Source organism: Ambystoma mexicanum, chromosome 9, assembly GCF_040938575.1.
Source record: "Ambystoma mexicanum isolate Mex_15411 chromosome 9, UKY_AmexF1_1, whole genome shotgun sequence".
Lineage (NCBI taxonomy): Eukaryota > Metazoa > Chordata > Amphibia > Caudata > Ambystomatidae > Ambystoma > Ambystoma mexicanum.
Genome location: NC_090931.1, coordinates 1,506,152,817 through 1,506,170,762, shown reverse-complemented (window position 1 = coordinate 1,506,170,762; position 17,946 = coordinate 1,506,152,817). Strand labels below are relative to the sequence as shown.

The 17,946-nt window shown below is 47.1% G+C and overlaps 1 protein-coding gene across 1 annotated transcript; it reads right to left on the bottom strand.

Annotated features, from left to right (window-relative positions):
- Positions 1-785: 785 nt before the first annotated feature.
- Positions 786-17,433, bottom strand: LOC138489355 (zinc finger protein 420-like). The gene is made up of 2 exons (XM_069617072.1): positions 17,140-17,433; positions 786-2,977 (listed from the first exon to the last, which is right to left on the bottom strand). Exons 1-2 carry the CDS (start codon positions 17,161-17,163, stop codon positions 1,316-1,318), a joined length of 1,686 nt encoding a protein of 561 aa, XP_069473173.1. The 5' UTR covers positions 17,164-17,433; the 3' UTR covers positions 786-1,315.
- Between the last annotated feature and the right edge of the window lie 513 nt (positions 17,434-17,946).

The window sequence follows — 17,946 nt, the reverse complement described above, 5'->3', positions numbered from 1 at the left end:
GCTTAAGTTAAATGGTGACAAGATGGAGGGCATGATGGTCGGTGCCTTGTCTGCATCAGCGCTGTGGTCTTCAGCTTCTGGCCCTCCTATTTTGGCCCTTTGCCTACCCCTGTATGTTTAGTCAAGGACTTGGGTGTGAAGCTTTTTTCATCTTGGTCTGCTGCATCTCAGGTTAGTGCAGTTTGCCAGACTGATCCCTTTCAGTTCAAGATCCTTCGGAAAGTGATCCACTTTCTTCCATTGCATCAGCATGCATTGATGGTGGCATCTCTGGTGCTTACTATCATCGACTATTGCAAGTCATTGTATTTAGCTCAACAGGGCTTTTTGATTAATCGCCTTCAGCTCCTACAAAGTGCAGCTGCTAAACTCCTTTTAGAATTCACATGTCCCCTGTTCTCTGTTACTTGCATTGGCTTCCAGTTGCCAAACACATTTTAAATCTCTTTGTATCATACACCGAGCTTTCTATGGCCTGGGTGCAGAATACTTGTAACATACATTTTAGTCACAGGAGAATTACAAATCCCAGATTTCAAAGAAAACAAACAACAGAACTGGATGACCTTCCCAAGCATGGCATGGGGGCAACGTGAGAGCTCTCTCATTGTAAAAAGTCAAGCCTGGCTGACATCTGGGCCAAGTGGATGTCATTAAGGGTTATTTCAGGAACACCTTCACTAGATTCTCAGATATCAATATCAATATATATATATATATATATATATATATATATATATATATATATATATATATATATATATATATATATAGTATGTGGGGAGTATGTGTATGGCAGGTTTTGTGTGTGGTGGTGTGGGTGTGTATGTGTTGGGAGTATGTGTGTAGTATATGGGAGGTTAGTGGGTGGGACTGGCCATAGGGATTAGCATGGCCATGGGTAGTCAATGGGTGGGGAAATAACTAAACAACTGCTGGAGACTCTCAGACATTAAACACTGGTCACAGAGGACTAACACCAGAGCAGGAACATTGTTCATTCATGAAAGCTTGGTACTGTTGCAACCACCTTAGGCGCACACCTTGTTTGGGATCCCTGATGTTGCCTCAAGACTTGATACCGCATTGAGGGCCTAAGACACTGCATGCATTTGCATGGCTCTTCTGATGCTTGTACATGTTTGAGCTGTGACTGAAGCTTTTATCACACTCCATATACTTGCATGGTCGCTCCCCAGTATGCATCATCTGATGCTGATAAAGATCTGCATTTTGACCGAAGCTTTTCTCACACAGCATAAACTGGCATGGTCGCATCCCAGTAAGGATCTTCTGATACATTTACAGCTATGACTTATGACTGAAGCTTTTCCTCACACTGCAGTCTTTCCCCATTGTGAATCTTCTGATGCCTGTACAGATTTGAGCTTTGGGTGAAGCTTTTACGACACTCCGTGCACTGGTATGGCCGTTCCCCAGTATGTATCTTCTGATGCTGGTTTAAGTGTGATTGCTGAGTGAAGCTTTTCATACACTGTGTACACTGGAAGGGTTGCTCCCCAGTATGGCTCTTCTGATGCTGGTACAGATTTGAGTGGTGACTAAACTTTTTTGCACACTCTGTACAATGGTATGGTCGCTCTCCAGTATGTATCTTCTGATGCTGGCACAGACCTGCCCTCTGAGTGAAGCTTTTCTCACATTCTGTACATTGGTATGGTCGCTCCCCAGTGTGGCTTTGTTGATGGAGGCACAGTGCTGAGCTCACAGTGAACCTTTTCTCACACTCTGTACACTGGAATGGTTTCTCCCCAGTATGAATCCTCTCATGCTTGTTTAAGTGTGCTCGCTGAGTGAAGCTTTTCTTACACTCTGTACACTGGTATGGTCGTACTCCAGTGTGGCTCTTCTGATGCTGGTGCAGATTTGAGCGGTGACTGAACATTTTTGCGCATTCTGTACACTGGTATGGTCGCTCCCCGGTATGTATCTTACGATGCTGGTACAGACCTGCCCTCTGAGTGAAGCTTTTCGCACACACTGTACACTGGTATGGTCGCACACCAGTATGGATCCTCTGATGCTGGTACAGAGTCGATCTCAGAGCAAAGCTTTTCTCACACTCTGTACACTGGTATGGTTGTTCCCCAGTATGTATTTTCTGATGCTGGTACAGAACTGCCCTCTGAGTGAAGCTTTTCTCACACTCTGTACACTGGTATGGTTGTACCCCAGTATGGCTCTTCTGATGCTGGTATAGATTTGAGCTGCGACTGAAGCTTTTCTCACAATCTGTACACTGGTACGGCTGAGCCCCAGTATGGCTCTTCTGATGCTGGTACAGATTTGAACAGTGATTGAAACTTTTCCCACACTCTGTACACTGGTATGGTTGTTCACCAGTATGGATCTTCTGATGCCTATGCAGGTCTGAGCTGCGACTGAAGCTTTTCTCACACTCCGTACACTGGTATGGTTTCTCTCCGGTGTGGGATCTATGGTGAGTCTTCAGAGTTGATGCGCAATTGAAGTGCCTACCACATTCCGTGCACCCATGGGGCTTCTGCCCAGTATGGATCCTAAAATGCCTGATCAGAGTTGTGCGGTCTTTGAAGCTTTTCTTGCACTCTGTGCATTCATAGGGTTTCTCCCCAGTATGGATCCTACGATGCCTGATCAGAGTTGAAGAGTCACTGAAGCTTTTCTTGCATTCTGTGCATTCATAGGGCCTTTCGCCAGTATGGATTCTAAAATGCGCGGTCAGAGTTGAGCGGTCCTTGAAGCTTTTCTTGCACTCTGTGCATTCATAGGTCTTCTCCCTGCTGTGCGTCTTCTGATGCTGGGACAGATTTGAGCTCTGATAGATGTTTTTCTCACACTCTAAAAACTCTATCAGTCTTTCTCCTGTTTGGGATCTCTGATGTACTCTCAGATGTGATTCCTGATTGAGGTGCTTATCACATTCCGTACTCTCATGGACCTTCTCCAGAACATTTACCTCAAGGCTGCTCACTCTCTGTTGAAAGAAGCAGAGGTTCCACATATTATTTTATCATCGTACAGCCCAAATATCAATAGACTCAGGGCTCAGCCATTCATTCTCACTTTACTCCCCACTCTCTCAAACTCACTGGGTGATCCTGAGTGAAGCCATTAGTGTCTTGCTTCACATCAATTTTAAGAGTGAAAAGCAGGGGCCTAAAACCTCAGCACGGTCCAATCTATAATACATAAATATAGCCTCTCCAGAGCCATCACCAATCAGGAGGGAGAAATGGATAAAGTATACTTGCAGGGAGAATACTGCCCTGATTTACATGTACAATACTGAACAAAAGTCTAGTGAACATTGATCGCCAGCAACATGTATAGCTAGTACATTCATGGGAAGAATGTAGAATTACAGAGGGGAGCTTTTAACTGCAGGGATGTACTCCACCCGGGGGTTCAGAGTGAAATCTGCTAGACAGTGAGAGTGATGCACAAGCTGTCACTGAACCCCAGCATGGCATGTACCCTGCAGTTGATGGCCATCCCATACAGAATGCTATGGTGCCTTTAGTCCTCATGCATCCCTTGCACAACCCTGCATTGTGCCCCCGAAGCACATGGTGGAGTGGAAGGCATAAAAGAACTGCATACAACAAACAAAATAAAGCAAGACACCCCCCATGAAGAAATGGTGTACCCCCTTCTCGCTCACCATCAACAGCACCTCCCTACTGTTGCAGCTCTCTGGCAGTGCGGAAGCCCTGAGTCCGATTGATGGAACGATATGTGGTTTCTGCGCTGTCAAAGGCAGCGTGGCCTTTGACATCGCAGGGGCCACAGCTCTCACAAGCAGTCAGTAATGTGTGGGGTGCTGGGCTGTCCCTGCTTTCCCCGAGTCTTAAAACATCCCTGGAAGGTTGTGTACATGTAAAGGTTATCCATCTAAAGCCCTATAGACTCACAGAGGCTCGAAAGAAAATATGAATTGAAGAAGTAGAGAGTATGTTGAGGGCTAATGTCATCAAGCCTTCTTCGAGCCATCTCCTATTGTGTTGGTAACAAAACCAAACCAAATATAGATATTCTGCGTAGTCAGACAAGTTAACAACATATTGGCTTCTGATGTATATCCTATGCCAAGAATCAATGATTTGATAGACAAGCTGGGGAATGCAGTATACCTGTCCACGCTAGACTTAACCAAGGGGTATTGGCAGGTTCCCTTACATGGCCCAGAAAGAGAAAAGATAGCCTTTTCAACACCCATTGCTCTTTTCCAATTTAAGGTACTGCCTTTTGCCCCAGCAACCTTTCAAAGACTGATAGACGGTATCCTACACCCATATTCTGACTTTTGCAGGGCCTACATAGATGATAATATCATCTATAGCAAAACCCTGGAAGATCATTTATTCCATCTATACAGGATTATGAGAACCTTACGGAAAGCCAGGCTAACAGCTAATGTTAGAAAATGCAAGCTGTCCCAATCTGCTGTTAAGTATTTAGGGTTTGTGAATGTGAAACATTTAGGGAATGTACAACCGCAACAATAAAAGGAAAAAGCTGTCTTAAAATCACCTATCCCAAGAACCAAACGTGACCTTAGAGCATTCCTAGGGCTAACTGGATATTACTGCTGCTTTATCCCTAATTTTTCAGAAAAAACATCACGACTAACTGATAAGTTAAGGAACGCCGAACCTCAAAATGTTCAATGGACAGATGAGGATGACATTTGCTATAATGGGCTGAAACATTTGCTATGCCAAAGTACTCTATTGAAGGTTGCTAATTTTTCAAAGAGTTTCTCACTTCAAACTGATGCTTCCTTAATTGGTCTGGGGGCTGTGTTATCCCAAATTCATGATGGCCTGGAGCATCCCATACTATTCGCTAGTTGCAAGCTACTTCCCTGAGAGAAAAACGATTCAGTTCTGGAAGTAGACACACTAGCCATTGAGTGGGCCAACCTGCACCTTAAATATTACCTGTTGGGAAGAAAGTTTGTTCTAATCACTGATTACTCTCCCTTGGTTTGACTAAGTCAGAGAAAGGAGCCTAACCCACGTTTCAAACAATGGTTCTTGGACTTACAAGAGTACTGTTTCATAGTGGAACATCGAAAAGGGAAGGACCAGAGTAACATGGACTTCCTTTCTTGCTCCCCATGTGAAACAGAGACGTCCACATCACATAGGGGAAGGGCATGTGAAAAACCAGAGGGTGGTTCAGAGCCCAGTCCCCGGGATCCTGTACTCAGGTGGCCAGGAAAGGGCCATTGCTTTTGGATCCCGACCCTGGGGGTGGATAAGCGAGGGAGAATCACCTGGGTAGAGGGTCCTCAGGGAGTGGAAAAGAAGCACCTAATGGTGACACGCGGTATTCCCCACTTACACTTACCCCAATTCCTACTTGTGATGCAGGTTACTACAACTCCCACAATTCCTCCCCACTGCACTTTCGTCAATCCACTGAGAGTAAGAATGAGAATGTGAAATTACCTACATGACATCACAAGAGCCATGCCACGTAAATGAGGCCAGGCAGGGTCAGGCACATCTCCCTATTTTCACACACCTGACATTTATCAACTCAATGTACCACAATAAAATGTGGCTGGCAAAAATACACTTTGAGCGAGGGTGGAGACCAAACAGGGTCATTACTGCGAGCTGATGCAGCGAAGAGAAACCCAATGGAAAAGCCAGATGACTGTCCGGCAGATATCTCGAGCGGCTTAGATCCAGAGAAAGAGCCCAGGTTATCCCTTTGCTGAAAGCATATTGAGCTTGACGGCCTGTCGGAAGAAGAGACATGCCTACACCCAGGTGCTCGAAGAGCAGCCTGCTCCCCTTTCGATCGCAGAGGAAGGTCGGGGAGGCAACCGGTAGAGGCAAGCTACGGCCTTCCGGGAAGACAAAAGGCACTGCTGGCGAAAACCTTGATAACATGACCGGTGAGTGATGAAAGAACCGGTCGTGTTTTAATAACAAAAAAGTATCCCGAGTTGAAGGTTAACCACCTAGAGGAGTGAAGCAATTGTTGTGAAGTATTAAGCAGATGGCATAGCAGAGTGGTCCTGCAGGTTGAAACTGCATACTTGAACAATTTTGTATGCCAGCACAAAAGTGACATTTAACAACTGTAAGTATTGCCAGAGAAAACAGTAGTTATTTTTCTTGAACTGTGCAAAACTACATTGCATTGCTGTAAAATGCTATTTGGACTTTGGGGAAGTCCAAAACTGTTAAGAGGGGAAAAGTCAAAGTGGTTATGCAGAGGTCATCACAAAATCCTCACAGTTTTCAAAGTCTTCGCCAACCAGAAAACTCTTAACTAAATTGTGTCAAGTGGAATGGAAACTTGGGGAAGGGAATCCGGAAAGTGTTCCAGGCATGAGCCCGACCGAGGGAAGCCTGTGAAAACTGACGGTGACAAAAGCCTATTGCAAGCTCGAGCCCGACAGAGGGAAGCTTATATGAATTTATGGTTAAAGACAATCTGATAGGCAAACTGTTTGTTGGTGCTACGGCCTAGGACGTTTGAAAGACTGATGGAAGTATCGAGCGCAGAGTGTGTTTAACTTGAAAAAACTGTACCAGCCATGTGTTCATCTGAACTCTTAAAACCCTGTGCTATTAAACATGGGGAAAGGAACCATTACTGAAGCCATTCTGACATTTCCTTTGCAAAAACACTTCTTTCTTTATTTTCCTGTACACTTTTGTTGTTTGAGAAAGAGGACTAGTTTAGGTTTCTTTAGTATATGCCTTTTTGTTTTGACTAAGACTGACGTGCCTGGTTTTTATTTTGCTTCATGGTTCAGACTACTACCATGTTAGGTTTAGGGCCAGTTAGGAATTGTTCCAACCCCACTGAGTATTTAATAAAGGTTTTCAAACTAGCATCCATTATCTTGCATTTTGTACTGTTGATAACATGCCTTCTTTACAGTTCCCAAGAGAATAGGATGCAAAAAATACAATTGGTTCTACACTGTTCATGCCTCACAATTTCAATGGTCAACAGTGACCCACCCAAGGAAGGCCAAAGGAGCTCTACCAATTGAATGCCCAGGATTGAATGAAACATAACAAAATGTTGATTATCCAATCATAAGTCTGTTAAACTGAATGGTACCACCATGAAGTCATTATTATGATGTAGCTAACAAAATGGCCACAAGGGATAGGATAGGTCAATAGGGCTAGGGATTGTATAGCTTCACTTATAGAGCAATCCAGTTTGACCAATCAGCGAATGTTATTTTCAAAGTATCCTGAAACAATGTTTTACGGTGACACTCTACTTTCACAGGCCGGGAGGATAGCTCAGGGGAAACGTGCTCGCCTTGGAAGCAAGACGACGCAGAGCAACACAGGTTAAATCCTCGGGTCCGCGCTTAGAAACCCCTGGGTATTAAGTGCATTATAAATAACCAATTATAACCAATTCTTATTCTTATTTCTACTATAAAACACACCATTTTGTATTGTTCGTTGAATGATTTTTTCAAATAGTCTTGATTGCAGTTGCATGTAATAAACCTTTTCTTGCTCCTGTGCACTTTATTGACTCATTTGGATTACTTTTATTATTAATTTTTGGGTGTTACCCTAAATTTGGTGACCCCGATCTGTGATCCTAAGAATTCTGAGTACGCAGCACCCGACTGCAGGGTGCAGAAACTGTGTGCACCACAATGAGGCCGGCAAGCGCCGGAGTTATCCATCGGCTTGCCTGATCGCTGAAGGTGGTGGCACTGCCCCAAGGTGTACAGTCCTTCCCAAGGGGAGAGACGGCATTGGAGGTCATCGGGAGAACATAGAGAGCGAAGTGCACCTGACGCAAGAACGATGACCGAGAGAGTGAGTATATGTATTAATGAAGATCGCGTGAGGAGTGAACCACATGGTATAAACCTTTTGCGCAAGTTTTGATTTTAGTAGAAATAGAAGAAGGCTTACGTGAGGGGAGGTGACAGTGACATCACGGTAGTAGTAATTGTGGTTATTAGAGTTTTAACGTCTCAGTGAGGAAAGGGAACAGCACCATTTAAATAAGAATCGGAATTACCGCACTAGCAAGAACTGTAAGCCTCCATTCCACGGTAAAGGGAACAAGAGGAGGAAAAATAAAAAATGATCTAGAAGTGCTGAATTTTAATTATGCTGTAAAAAGTGTAGATATGAACAGTATGTTTGATCAGAGGCAAGAGCCAAGCATCTGCTTTTCACTGAGAGTGAGGTCCTGTTTCCACCTTTCTGGCCATTTGTTGTTTCCTGCACATGTGGAGTTTGTGCCTGGCTGCTGACTCCTTCATTCAATAGGTGTACTTTCTGTGCATTACTGCACTTCTAGGGTAAACACTGAACCTGAAAAATGTAAAATTAAAAAACAGAAGAAAAACAAAATGTGCTTACAATTGTTGGAGAAACACTGTTTTATTGGACATTTTCATTGTGCTGCTGTTTTTTGAGCTTTTGAATACCTGAAGCTGCCTTGCTATTTAGAGGGCACTAGTTTTCCCACTATTGCCTGCTTATTTGACTGATTGTTGGCCCTTCCAAGATGGCCACCATGGTTTTCTTTGTTGTGTAGGCTGGCTGAAGTACCTCTCCCTGTGCAGCACTCCCATTCGTTGCTGAGTGTTTTCTTCCATCCAACCAGGCACCGGCAGGCTTTAGCCAGCCCTCTCAGCAAAGGCCCACTTCTAAGGCCCACTTCTAAGGCACCTGTCTGCTCCCTGTCCACTTCCGGAACACTGACTGGGGTCCTCCCTGCTCCTTAACCACAATGATGCTGCCACCTCACTCCTCCAAGAAATCTGGATTGCCTTGACATTGTCACCTCCAGAACTATGGGTTAGTTCCCTCCTCCTGGACTCACTACTACCACCTTTGACTATCACTGTTCTTTCTGCTTGTTACTTCCATGTTGTCATCCTGTTGCGCAGTGCTTCTTAAAACCCTTTGCTAACATCTAAATCCCTGATTGGAAAGTCAAATCCTGCTGTTTTTGCTTTTTGCTAGAAAGCCAAATCTTGCTGTTTTTGCTAGAAAGTCAAATCTTGTCAATTCTCAGTATTTCACTTGTATACTGTTGCTTCTCTGTAACTTGCCAGCCCAGTGACCTCACCTCTCTTTTGTCCCACACCTCCATCCGCTCCTTGCTTCCACCCCATGGTGCTTTCTGTTTCTCCTATCTTTTCCAACTGCTTCTCCATTGACTATCCTTCTCTTCTCGCTATGTCTGGTAGGAAGAAGTTCAAAAAGGATATCTTGGCCTCTAACCCTGGTCTTCCTATCACTGACACCTACTCCAATACTTCCTCCAGACAGACACTCACTGACATTATCTTTGTCGTTCCTTCGCCAGATCTATGGACTTTTCATATGATCTCTGTGCTCTGTCCTATCTCCTCCTCTCCCATTAATGGTGGCACTTGCTGGGAAGTTCTCATGGCTTCCTTCGACTCCTCTAAAGTCATAATGTCTACCTTCATGGCACTGTCATGGTGCAAGGCCCACAGGCCAATCTCCTCCTCTTTGATAGGTGCTTCCCTCGCCTCATCAATTTCCTCTCATCTCCTGCTGTCCCCTCCTCTCCGCCCTTGGCTACCTTGCCCTCTATCTCCTCCTCATCTGCCCCTCCTAGGGCTCTTTCTGTTTCGCAGGGTGTACCTATGATCTGTACACCTCCCCGGAAGGTCTTTAAGGCTGGCAACCTTCTTCATATTGCCACTCTCAACTCTCGCTCTGCTGTCAAACACTCCTATGACATCTGCCACCTCCTTGAAGAAATAGACCTTGATGTCCTTGGTCTTACTGAGAAATGGTTCACGGCCAGCTCCGTCACAAGCTTTGACACTCTCCTCCCTGATGGCTACAAGATCCTCTCTGCACCCAGATCCACTCGGTCCGCTGGAGGGGGGGGGGGGGTTACACTGATCTTTCCTGAGTGGATTCCTGCCTCTATCATTCCCACTCAGACCTACTCCTCTTTTGAATGCCTTGTCTGTAGGCTCTCTCTCTATCTCCTCCCATTCTCTTACTGTGGCTGCCATTTACCGGCCTCCTGGTAAATTCACCTCATTTCTCTCTGAGTGGGCAGACCTCTCCTCCTCCCTCGTGGGCTCTACCACTCAACTTCTCCTCCTCAGTGACCTCAATATCCATTTAGACTCTCCTTGTTCCTCCTCTGTGCTCTTCCGAGACCACTGCGACTCCCACTCCCTGTCCATCCTCCCCTCTGGCCCGACTCATTCTGCAGGGCACACACTTGATGTCTTGATCTCCTCTGACCTGCCCCTCTCCATCCCTCTGACCACTCCTCTCTCCTGGAGCGATCACTCCCTCCTCTCCTCTCATCTCTCCCTCTCTTCCCTCCCAAGCCAAGCCTACCCCAACACTGCCATCTACCTTCTCGGATATCCGGCCCATGAAGCGTGTCAGTTGAGGCTTTCGCCACCATCTCCCCCCCCCCCTCCACTTCTGGCTGTCTCACATCCTGACACAGCCCTGTCTCTGCTCTACTCTTCAATTTCTGATACTATGGACGCTCTTGCCCCTGTCATGAGGATCCGTTTGAAGTCCAAAGCCAAGTGCAATTCCTGGTAGGACTCCAACCTAGCTACACTTGAATGAAAGCATAGGGCGGCTGAGAGGAAATGGAGGGCTTCTTGTTCATCCTCTGACAAACTGGCCTGTTGCCTATTCCAAAGGCAATACCGACTCTCTGTCCTCACCAAGAAGAGAGTCCACCTTCAAGCTCATGTTTCATCGGCATCTAACAACTCGGCCGAACTCTTTAAAATCTGAAAGGTGCTGGCCAACCCCGCCTGTTGCCTCCCAAGCTCTTTGCAATGCCCTTGCCTCTCACTTTAAATTCCAGGACATCCTGTCCACCCTCTCCACCTCCTCTCCCCTCTCCGTCTGTGCTTGCTCACCCTACTTCAGCCACCCACCCCCCCACTCTCTTTCTCGTCCTTTTCTCTTTTCTCCCCTGATGAGGTCGCTAGACAAGTCCGATCTATGAAAGCCTCATCAAAACAGGTTCATCCCTGTTCCTCTAAAACCATCAAAGACCACATTGACACCCTTGCTCCGGCCCTTGCTGATTTTTGCAACCACTCCTTTGCCTCAGGATCCTTCCCCTCCCCTCTGAAGCACTCCCTTGTGCATCCTCTTCTCAAGATCCACAGCTGATCTTTCTTGTCTGGCTAACTATCGCCCAATTTCCATTACTTCCTTTCTGGCCAAACTCCTGGAAAAGATGGCAATCTCTCAGCTTAACCTTCATTCCAATTCTGTTGGCTGTCTCCATGACCACCAGTCTGGCTTCAGAGCTGCCAGAAGCACAGAAACTGCTCTCCTGAACATCCATGAAGATCTGCTCTCCAACCCTGAATCTAACATTCCCTCTGTCCTTATCCTCCTCGATCTCTCTTCGACACGGTAAACCATACCATCCTGCTCAACCGTCTCCGTGATAACCTGGGTATCACTGATCAGGCTTTGGCCTGGCTGACATCGTTCCTCTCTGATCGACCCTCCCAGGTCCAACTTGGGTCCTTCCTATCATCTATCTTCCTCTCCACCTGTGGTGTTCCCCTGGGGTCTAGCCTCTCGCCCTGGCTTTTCAAACAATACCTGGCAACTGTCGCCCACTGCATTGCCAATTTCTGCACAAATTTCCAGTGCTACGCTGACAACACTCAACTCATTTTCAGGCTGCCCTCGGCCACCTCCTCTCCCTCTCTCATCTCTGATTGCCTAACTGCCATTCAAGATTGGTGTGCCACCAATAATCTTTGTCTGAATGCCAGCAAGACGGAGATCCTCCTCATCGGTACACCTTCACCATCCTTTCCCCTCACTCTCTGGTCGGCCTCCCTTGGTCCTCCTCCTACCCCCACCTGCAAGGCTAAGAACCTCGGGGTCATCTTTGACTCCAGACTTTCCTTCTCCACCCACTTCTCTGATGTCTCCAAAAAGTCAAACTTCCTACTGCACCTCCTCAGAGATACTCTGCCTTTCCTCTCCTTGCCCCAGAAGCTTATGGTCTCTCAAGCTCTGGTTCGGTTGGACTACTGTAACAGCCTCTTTCTAAATCTACCTGCCTCTACTCTCCGCCCTCTGCAACTAATCCAGAAAAGGACTGATAGACTTGTCCTTGGCCTCAAACCCTGGGATCGTATCTCTCCAGCTCTGACATCTCTCCATTGGCTCCAAGTAGATGCAAGGATTAAATTCAAAACCCCTGCATTGTCCACAAGGCTTTCTGGGGCCTGGGTCCAAAATATCTTCAGCTATCCCTCCGCAAATACCTCCCCTCTCAAGCTCTTCACTCCTCTACCTCTAACTCCCTCAGGGTCAGTTGTTTTTCAAAGAAACTAGCTGGGGGTAGATCTCTGTCTTCGGCTGGGGCCTCCCTCTGGAAAAGCCTCCCTGCCACTCTAAGACTTGAGGAGGCACCTCAAGACCTTCCTCTTTGCTTCTGCCTTTGCTCCCCCTGTACCCTGCTGATCTGCTCTCTTTTGGCACTGTGCACCTGGACACCCTCTGTCCTCTGGGCCCAGGTACCTGCTCACCCTGCCACCCTCCTGCACTGCCTCCTGGCCATCCCTTGCACTGGTGTCTGTATCTGTACCCATACAGCCCCCCTTTGTTTCACCTACCCTGTCTGCTGCCTTAAAAAGGCCTCAAAGTTTTGTATTGGTGCGGAGACGCACAGTCAATGGCCCTCATTACGACCCTGGCGGAGAGGGTATTACGCCGGCGTAGTGCCTGGCGTACCTCTCCGCCGTACTACGAGTTCCCGTAGCGCCATGGTCGGTTTTCCGCCTGCTTTTTGCAGGCGGTAAAAACCATGGCGCTACGGGACCTTGTTGTTAATTACGCCACCGTAATCTACGGTGGCGTAATTAACGCCTTCCCCACTCCCATTATACCCTATGGGGCAAGAATGGGAATGGGGAAGGGTAAAATGGGGATTGGGGATTTACCGCCCCGCCAAGGTCGGCATGGGGCGGTAAATCCGCCAACCACCCTGGCGGAATTGGCAGCTTAGCGCCATGGACCATGGTGCAAATTGCACCATGGTCCTCCGCCAGGGTCGTAATGAGGGCCAATGTGTTTTTTGTGACAACTCAGGGACGTGGGGGGTGACCTCAGGAGATCATTTTTGTCAATTGTAATTGTTGGTGTTTTGTTTATTGTGATAATTAGTTTTGGTCCATACGTTATTGTGACAATGATTGTGTTACAAAATGTGTACCCCAATTGAACACATGTAGGGATCTACTGACATAAAGGGATAAGATCTTGAAATATAATCTAGAATTGTCTGAAGGGACCAAAGGGCAAATGTTTACACCATTGCCAGCAGAAGGCACACACGACAAGAGTATCATTGAGCACATGTATACACACATGTGTTATCGACTTACAAACGCAAAAAGCTGAAAAGGAGGTAGAGTATATTAGAGCTCTGGAAGCTCTATGATGAGGTTGAAGGGGAGTTAGAGAGAGGGGATGAACCCAAAGGGAAAACACATGCTGTAGCCTCTGCCCCGCCATTATCCAGAGACAGTACAGGCACAGCACAGGGTGCGACGCCTACACTATCATCAGCCCCACCCCTAAATCAAGAGAACAAAGTCAGCACTGGCTTCAGTGCATCCACAGATGATATGTCCATCCCTAGCGGGAACCTATCCAGTAAAACCTGCTGCAGGATACACAAATCCCTGATATAAACCCGAACATAACCAAGATCATTGACATCCCATGCAGCCTCTGGGGATGCTAAGAACAGAGATTCTATCATAACGAAGCTAGAAAACAAAGCACGTAGGGACCAAGAGGTGGTTATCCAGAAAACACAGGAAGAGCTACAGAGGGTGACAAAGAGAAAGGAATGAGAGCAGGACAGCAGGGAGGTATTGTTAAAAGATTAACAGAGCTGCAATTAAGGATGTGAAAATAGAGACAGAGGATGGCATACAGTCAGACGGGAGAAGTGGGGGAAGCTCGGTACACCGGGGACAGAGTAGACAAACTTTTGATTATGATTCAGCAGAAACAGAAAGTGATGAGGATCAGGAGGATGAGGAAGACTGGGAAACAGAGGGAGAACAAGGGGAGAGAACTCCATACGGGGGGGGCAGCTTAGTTAGGCCCTGGCCTGCAACAATAAGCATGCTACAATGCACAACAAGGGGAAGAAAGGGACCCCAGAAGGGGATGGGAAGATCACAATACGTGCCCTGGCCACATAAGGACAAAAACAATTTTATAAAAACTCTTCCCACTCTTACAGGGGGAGCAGGTAAGTGTATATACGCACTTAGTCACATTAGCAGCAGCGGACATGAAAAGCTTACTCGCCAGAATATTAGGGAAACAGACCAACAGCATTTGGCAGGAAGCAGGCTACCCATTGGCTTGATTATGGAATGACGCACAGGATGGGGCTCCATTTAACAATTGTAGGACCCATGTTTGGGACGCGTTGAGATGGTTGTACCCAGACAAACCTAACATACGATCAATCATGGCACACACAATGCAAACTGATGAGAACCCAGCATTATACATTCATTTGATTCAGGAGATGTGAAGGGAAAAGACAGGCGATGCATGGGATAAAACCATACCAATATTCTATCACGTAGCACGCGGGGGTCTTTCAAAAGAGGTACAAATGGGTCTAGACAAAATAGTGGTCAATGAGGCTAAAACATTATTGCGTGGAGTCGGTCGAGAGACTTCCTGACTGAGACTCAGTTGCTGTAAGAAACAAGTCCTGTTTCTATTTTCACCAGTCTCTTCCCTCAAAAGGGTGTTGCTTCCACGGAGCTGCTGCAGAGTTGGTTGGAGACTCTTCCTGTCTTTGTGCTCTGCGGGCTCGAAAGGCTAGAAGACGGAAAGTGTAGATTAACAGCCATGTTGGCAACCTTAACCACGGAGCAGCCCTCCACATACAACAAGGTTAGCACCAAGCAACACAGAGGAGTGGAAGAACGGTGAGGCAAGGAGGTAAGGAGAACTGGGACTGCAGGCTATTGGACTTACGGCGCAGTGCCCGCCTCCTCCCCTCACCCCCCATTAACCCAAATAAATTTTACTGGAATATAGCGAAATAAAATACATCTCTGGTTATTGGGTGCCTTAGAAAGCTTTTTGCTGCATGTGAATAAAACGTGAAGAAAAAGTGAAAACTAATCCCTGCTCAATCTCACTGCCTCTCTAGTTCTCCCTACCCACCCACAATTCCAGCGCAGATATTCTGAATCTAGGTGTCACTGATAGCCTAGAGTTCAAACGGGTTGGCAAGGGTCGCCCTAGAGGGTTGAACTCTCCCGCAAAGCAAATCTCCAAGGGAGTCATTGAGAGCCCCTAAGATTAGGGGAGGGTCAGTGGGGTGGGGGGTGCAGTCTTCACCAACAGCTAAACTGTCCCCAGAACAGAAGTGAAAGGAGACAGCCAGCTAGAAGGAGCTGAAAAACTAAATGCCCACTGAAAATCTTTAAATCCTCCTTTGTCAGCAAGTGGCTGATGTGGCGGAACCGGTATCAAAAGGCAACAAGGTGATAATACTTATGTGTAACCCAGGGAAGTGACAGCTGGAAGGGCTTCATCAATCGCAGCTTGTAAGGGGAGCATTTGAAAGCACTCATTTCAAGCCCCAGAATAAAAGGAATATAAAAAGGAATATATTGCTGTGTTACAAGACTGATGACTGGCAACATGGTTGCATTTGCTGTCGTCCCCGGGGACCCTTTCAACTGAAAAGTCTGAAAGGCCCCGACACTGTCCCTAGCTCAACCCTTATGTTTGCTTTACCCTTGATGCATGCATGCATCCTGAGTAAAGCAACCCAGCAGCCGCCACCCCTTAATTCAGGAGTGGGGACTGGCACATACAACACTTTCATCCACCAGCCACGCAACTCCTTGCATGCACGCATACATAAAAACCAACACATCATTGTCACCAACATACACACACAGTTGATTTAAATACACATATATACACACGCACAAATACATATTTAATTTTAAAACAAAACACTCACCTCCATAAAGCAACCCAGCAGCCCCCCTAAAAGTAGTGTCCCCCTGGGCCAGTAAAAGTAGATGTGGGGGCTGGCACATATATATATATATAACACGTTCACCTATGCATTCAGCCACCACACAACACCATCATGCATAAAAATAAACACACCATTGACACCAACACACACGTGCACATACATACACAGTTAATTTAAATACACACACATACCTATAAGAAAACACCTTGGGCCTCATTCCAAGTTTGGAGGTAGCCATGGTGCTATTTGCGCCATGGCTGCCTCCAAAACCGGGTCCGGCACCGGTCTGGTTGAATGGGGATTTACCGGGTCATTCCGACCCTGTAAGTCCCCATTTAACCAACCATTCCCCATTCCCATGGGGCTCAATGGGAATGGGGAAGGCGCTAATAACGGGCACGCGAATAGCAGGCCTGTTATTAGCACCCTGGTCCCTTAGCGGGACCCGTAAAGGATTTGTGGTCAGACCACACGTCCTTTACAGTTCCCGCTAAGGTACCTCGCAATTGGCCGGTAAGGGATTACCGGCACCGGTCTCCTTACCGGTGCCCGGTATCCCTTACCGCCCAACTCAGAATGACCCCCCTTACCTCTATGCACCTTTCTTCATACAAGCCTGCGCAGCCACGGGAGGACCGGATGGCCCTCCATCCTCTCCAGCGCCTAGACACAATGCCTGACAGGAGAGAAAGCCTCTCCTGTCAGCATGTTCATGTTGCTGGTCTGCGCATCGTGAACATGACAGGAGAGATGTTCTCCCCTGTCCTTCAGTGTGCCTGAGCTGCCAGCACAGTTATGAGAGGCGGCGGAGCTCACTTCTGAGCCCCGCCGTCTCTCATTTCTCATTTCAAACAAAAAAAGCATTTTTCATGGGACAGGACCCTGCTGAGAGGCAGGCTGCGCCTTCCCCTGTGTACATAAAGAACACGGGTGGACTGTGCTGCCTTCCACTCCGGTGCAGGGGGGTGCCACGAGGCCGAGGCCTGTGGCAGAGTGCAGGCCCCCCACCCCCCTCAGCTCCCCTCTCGATGGACCTGTGTATGATGACTTCGTCCAGAAGGAAACACACAGGAGACAACTCACCTCTTCTGATACCTGAACAGACATTTCTCCTCAGTGAGCCTGGATTTCTCTCCAGGGATTCTGGCTGCATTACTCCACAGTGATACCGGACTTGTCTCCGGCGATCCACGCTGGAGTCCTCTCCAGTAATCTTGGATTTCTCTCCAGGGATCCAGGATTTATTTCCAGGGATCCCCAGTGGAGTCCTCCCGAGGGATCTTGGACTTGGAGTGATCTCTTACAGGCCTCTGAGGAACACCCACCGAGACAGACACGAAAAGAGCAAATGGAGCAAAGCCTCCGAGGTGAAGGAGCTCTGGGGGACCCGAGGGCTGTACTGAGGCTGCGCAGAACAGGTGTCACTATTTCCCAGCGCTGTAATGAGGCTGCGCAACATATGAGACACTATCACCTGAAATGTACTGAAGCTGCGCAGATACGGAGACGTGGCCTCGATGCTGTACTGAGGCTGCGCAAAACAGGAAAGACAAATCACAAGAAATATTCTCAGGCTGCGCAATTAACGAGATACATCACCAGCGCTGTACTGGGGCTGCGTGAAACAGGCAATTCCCGTCAACACTATAGAAACGCTACACTGAGGCTGCGCAGAACATGATAGACGAAGGATGAGCCTGTACTGAGACTGCGGAGAACATTAGGTTTTAATCAAAAGTAAAAGACACTTCAGAAATAGTGCCGCGCACCTAGGCCCTAGTTCACAGCTGGTTCTTAAGATAAAAACAAGAAAACTATTCTTAAAAAAAGCCTAAGACTTCTTTAAGAACAGAAATATAAAAAGAGTAATTATTTTAGATAACTTTGTGT

Excerpts from the sequence above, each read along its gene's own strand:
- LOC138489355 (XM_069617072.1), bottom strand. The coding sequence starts at position 17,163 with ATGTCTGTTCAGGTATCAGAAGAG. Across the intron at positions 2,978-17,139 it reads CTGTTCAGGTATCAGAAGAG|AGAGTGAGCAGCCTTGAGGT; the intron begins GTGAGTTGTCTC and ends TTCTTTCAACAG.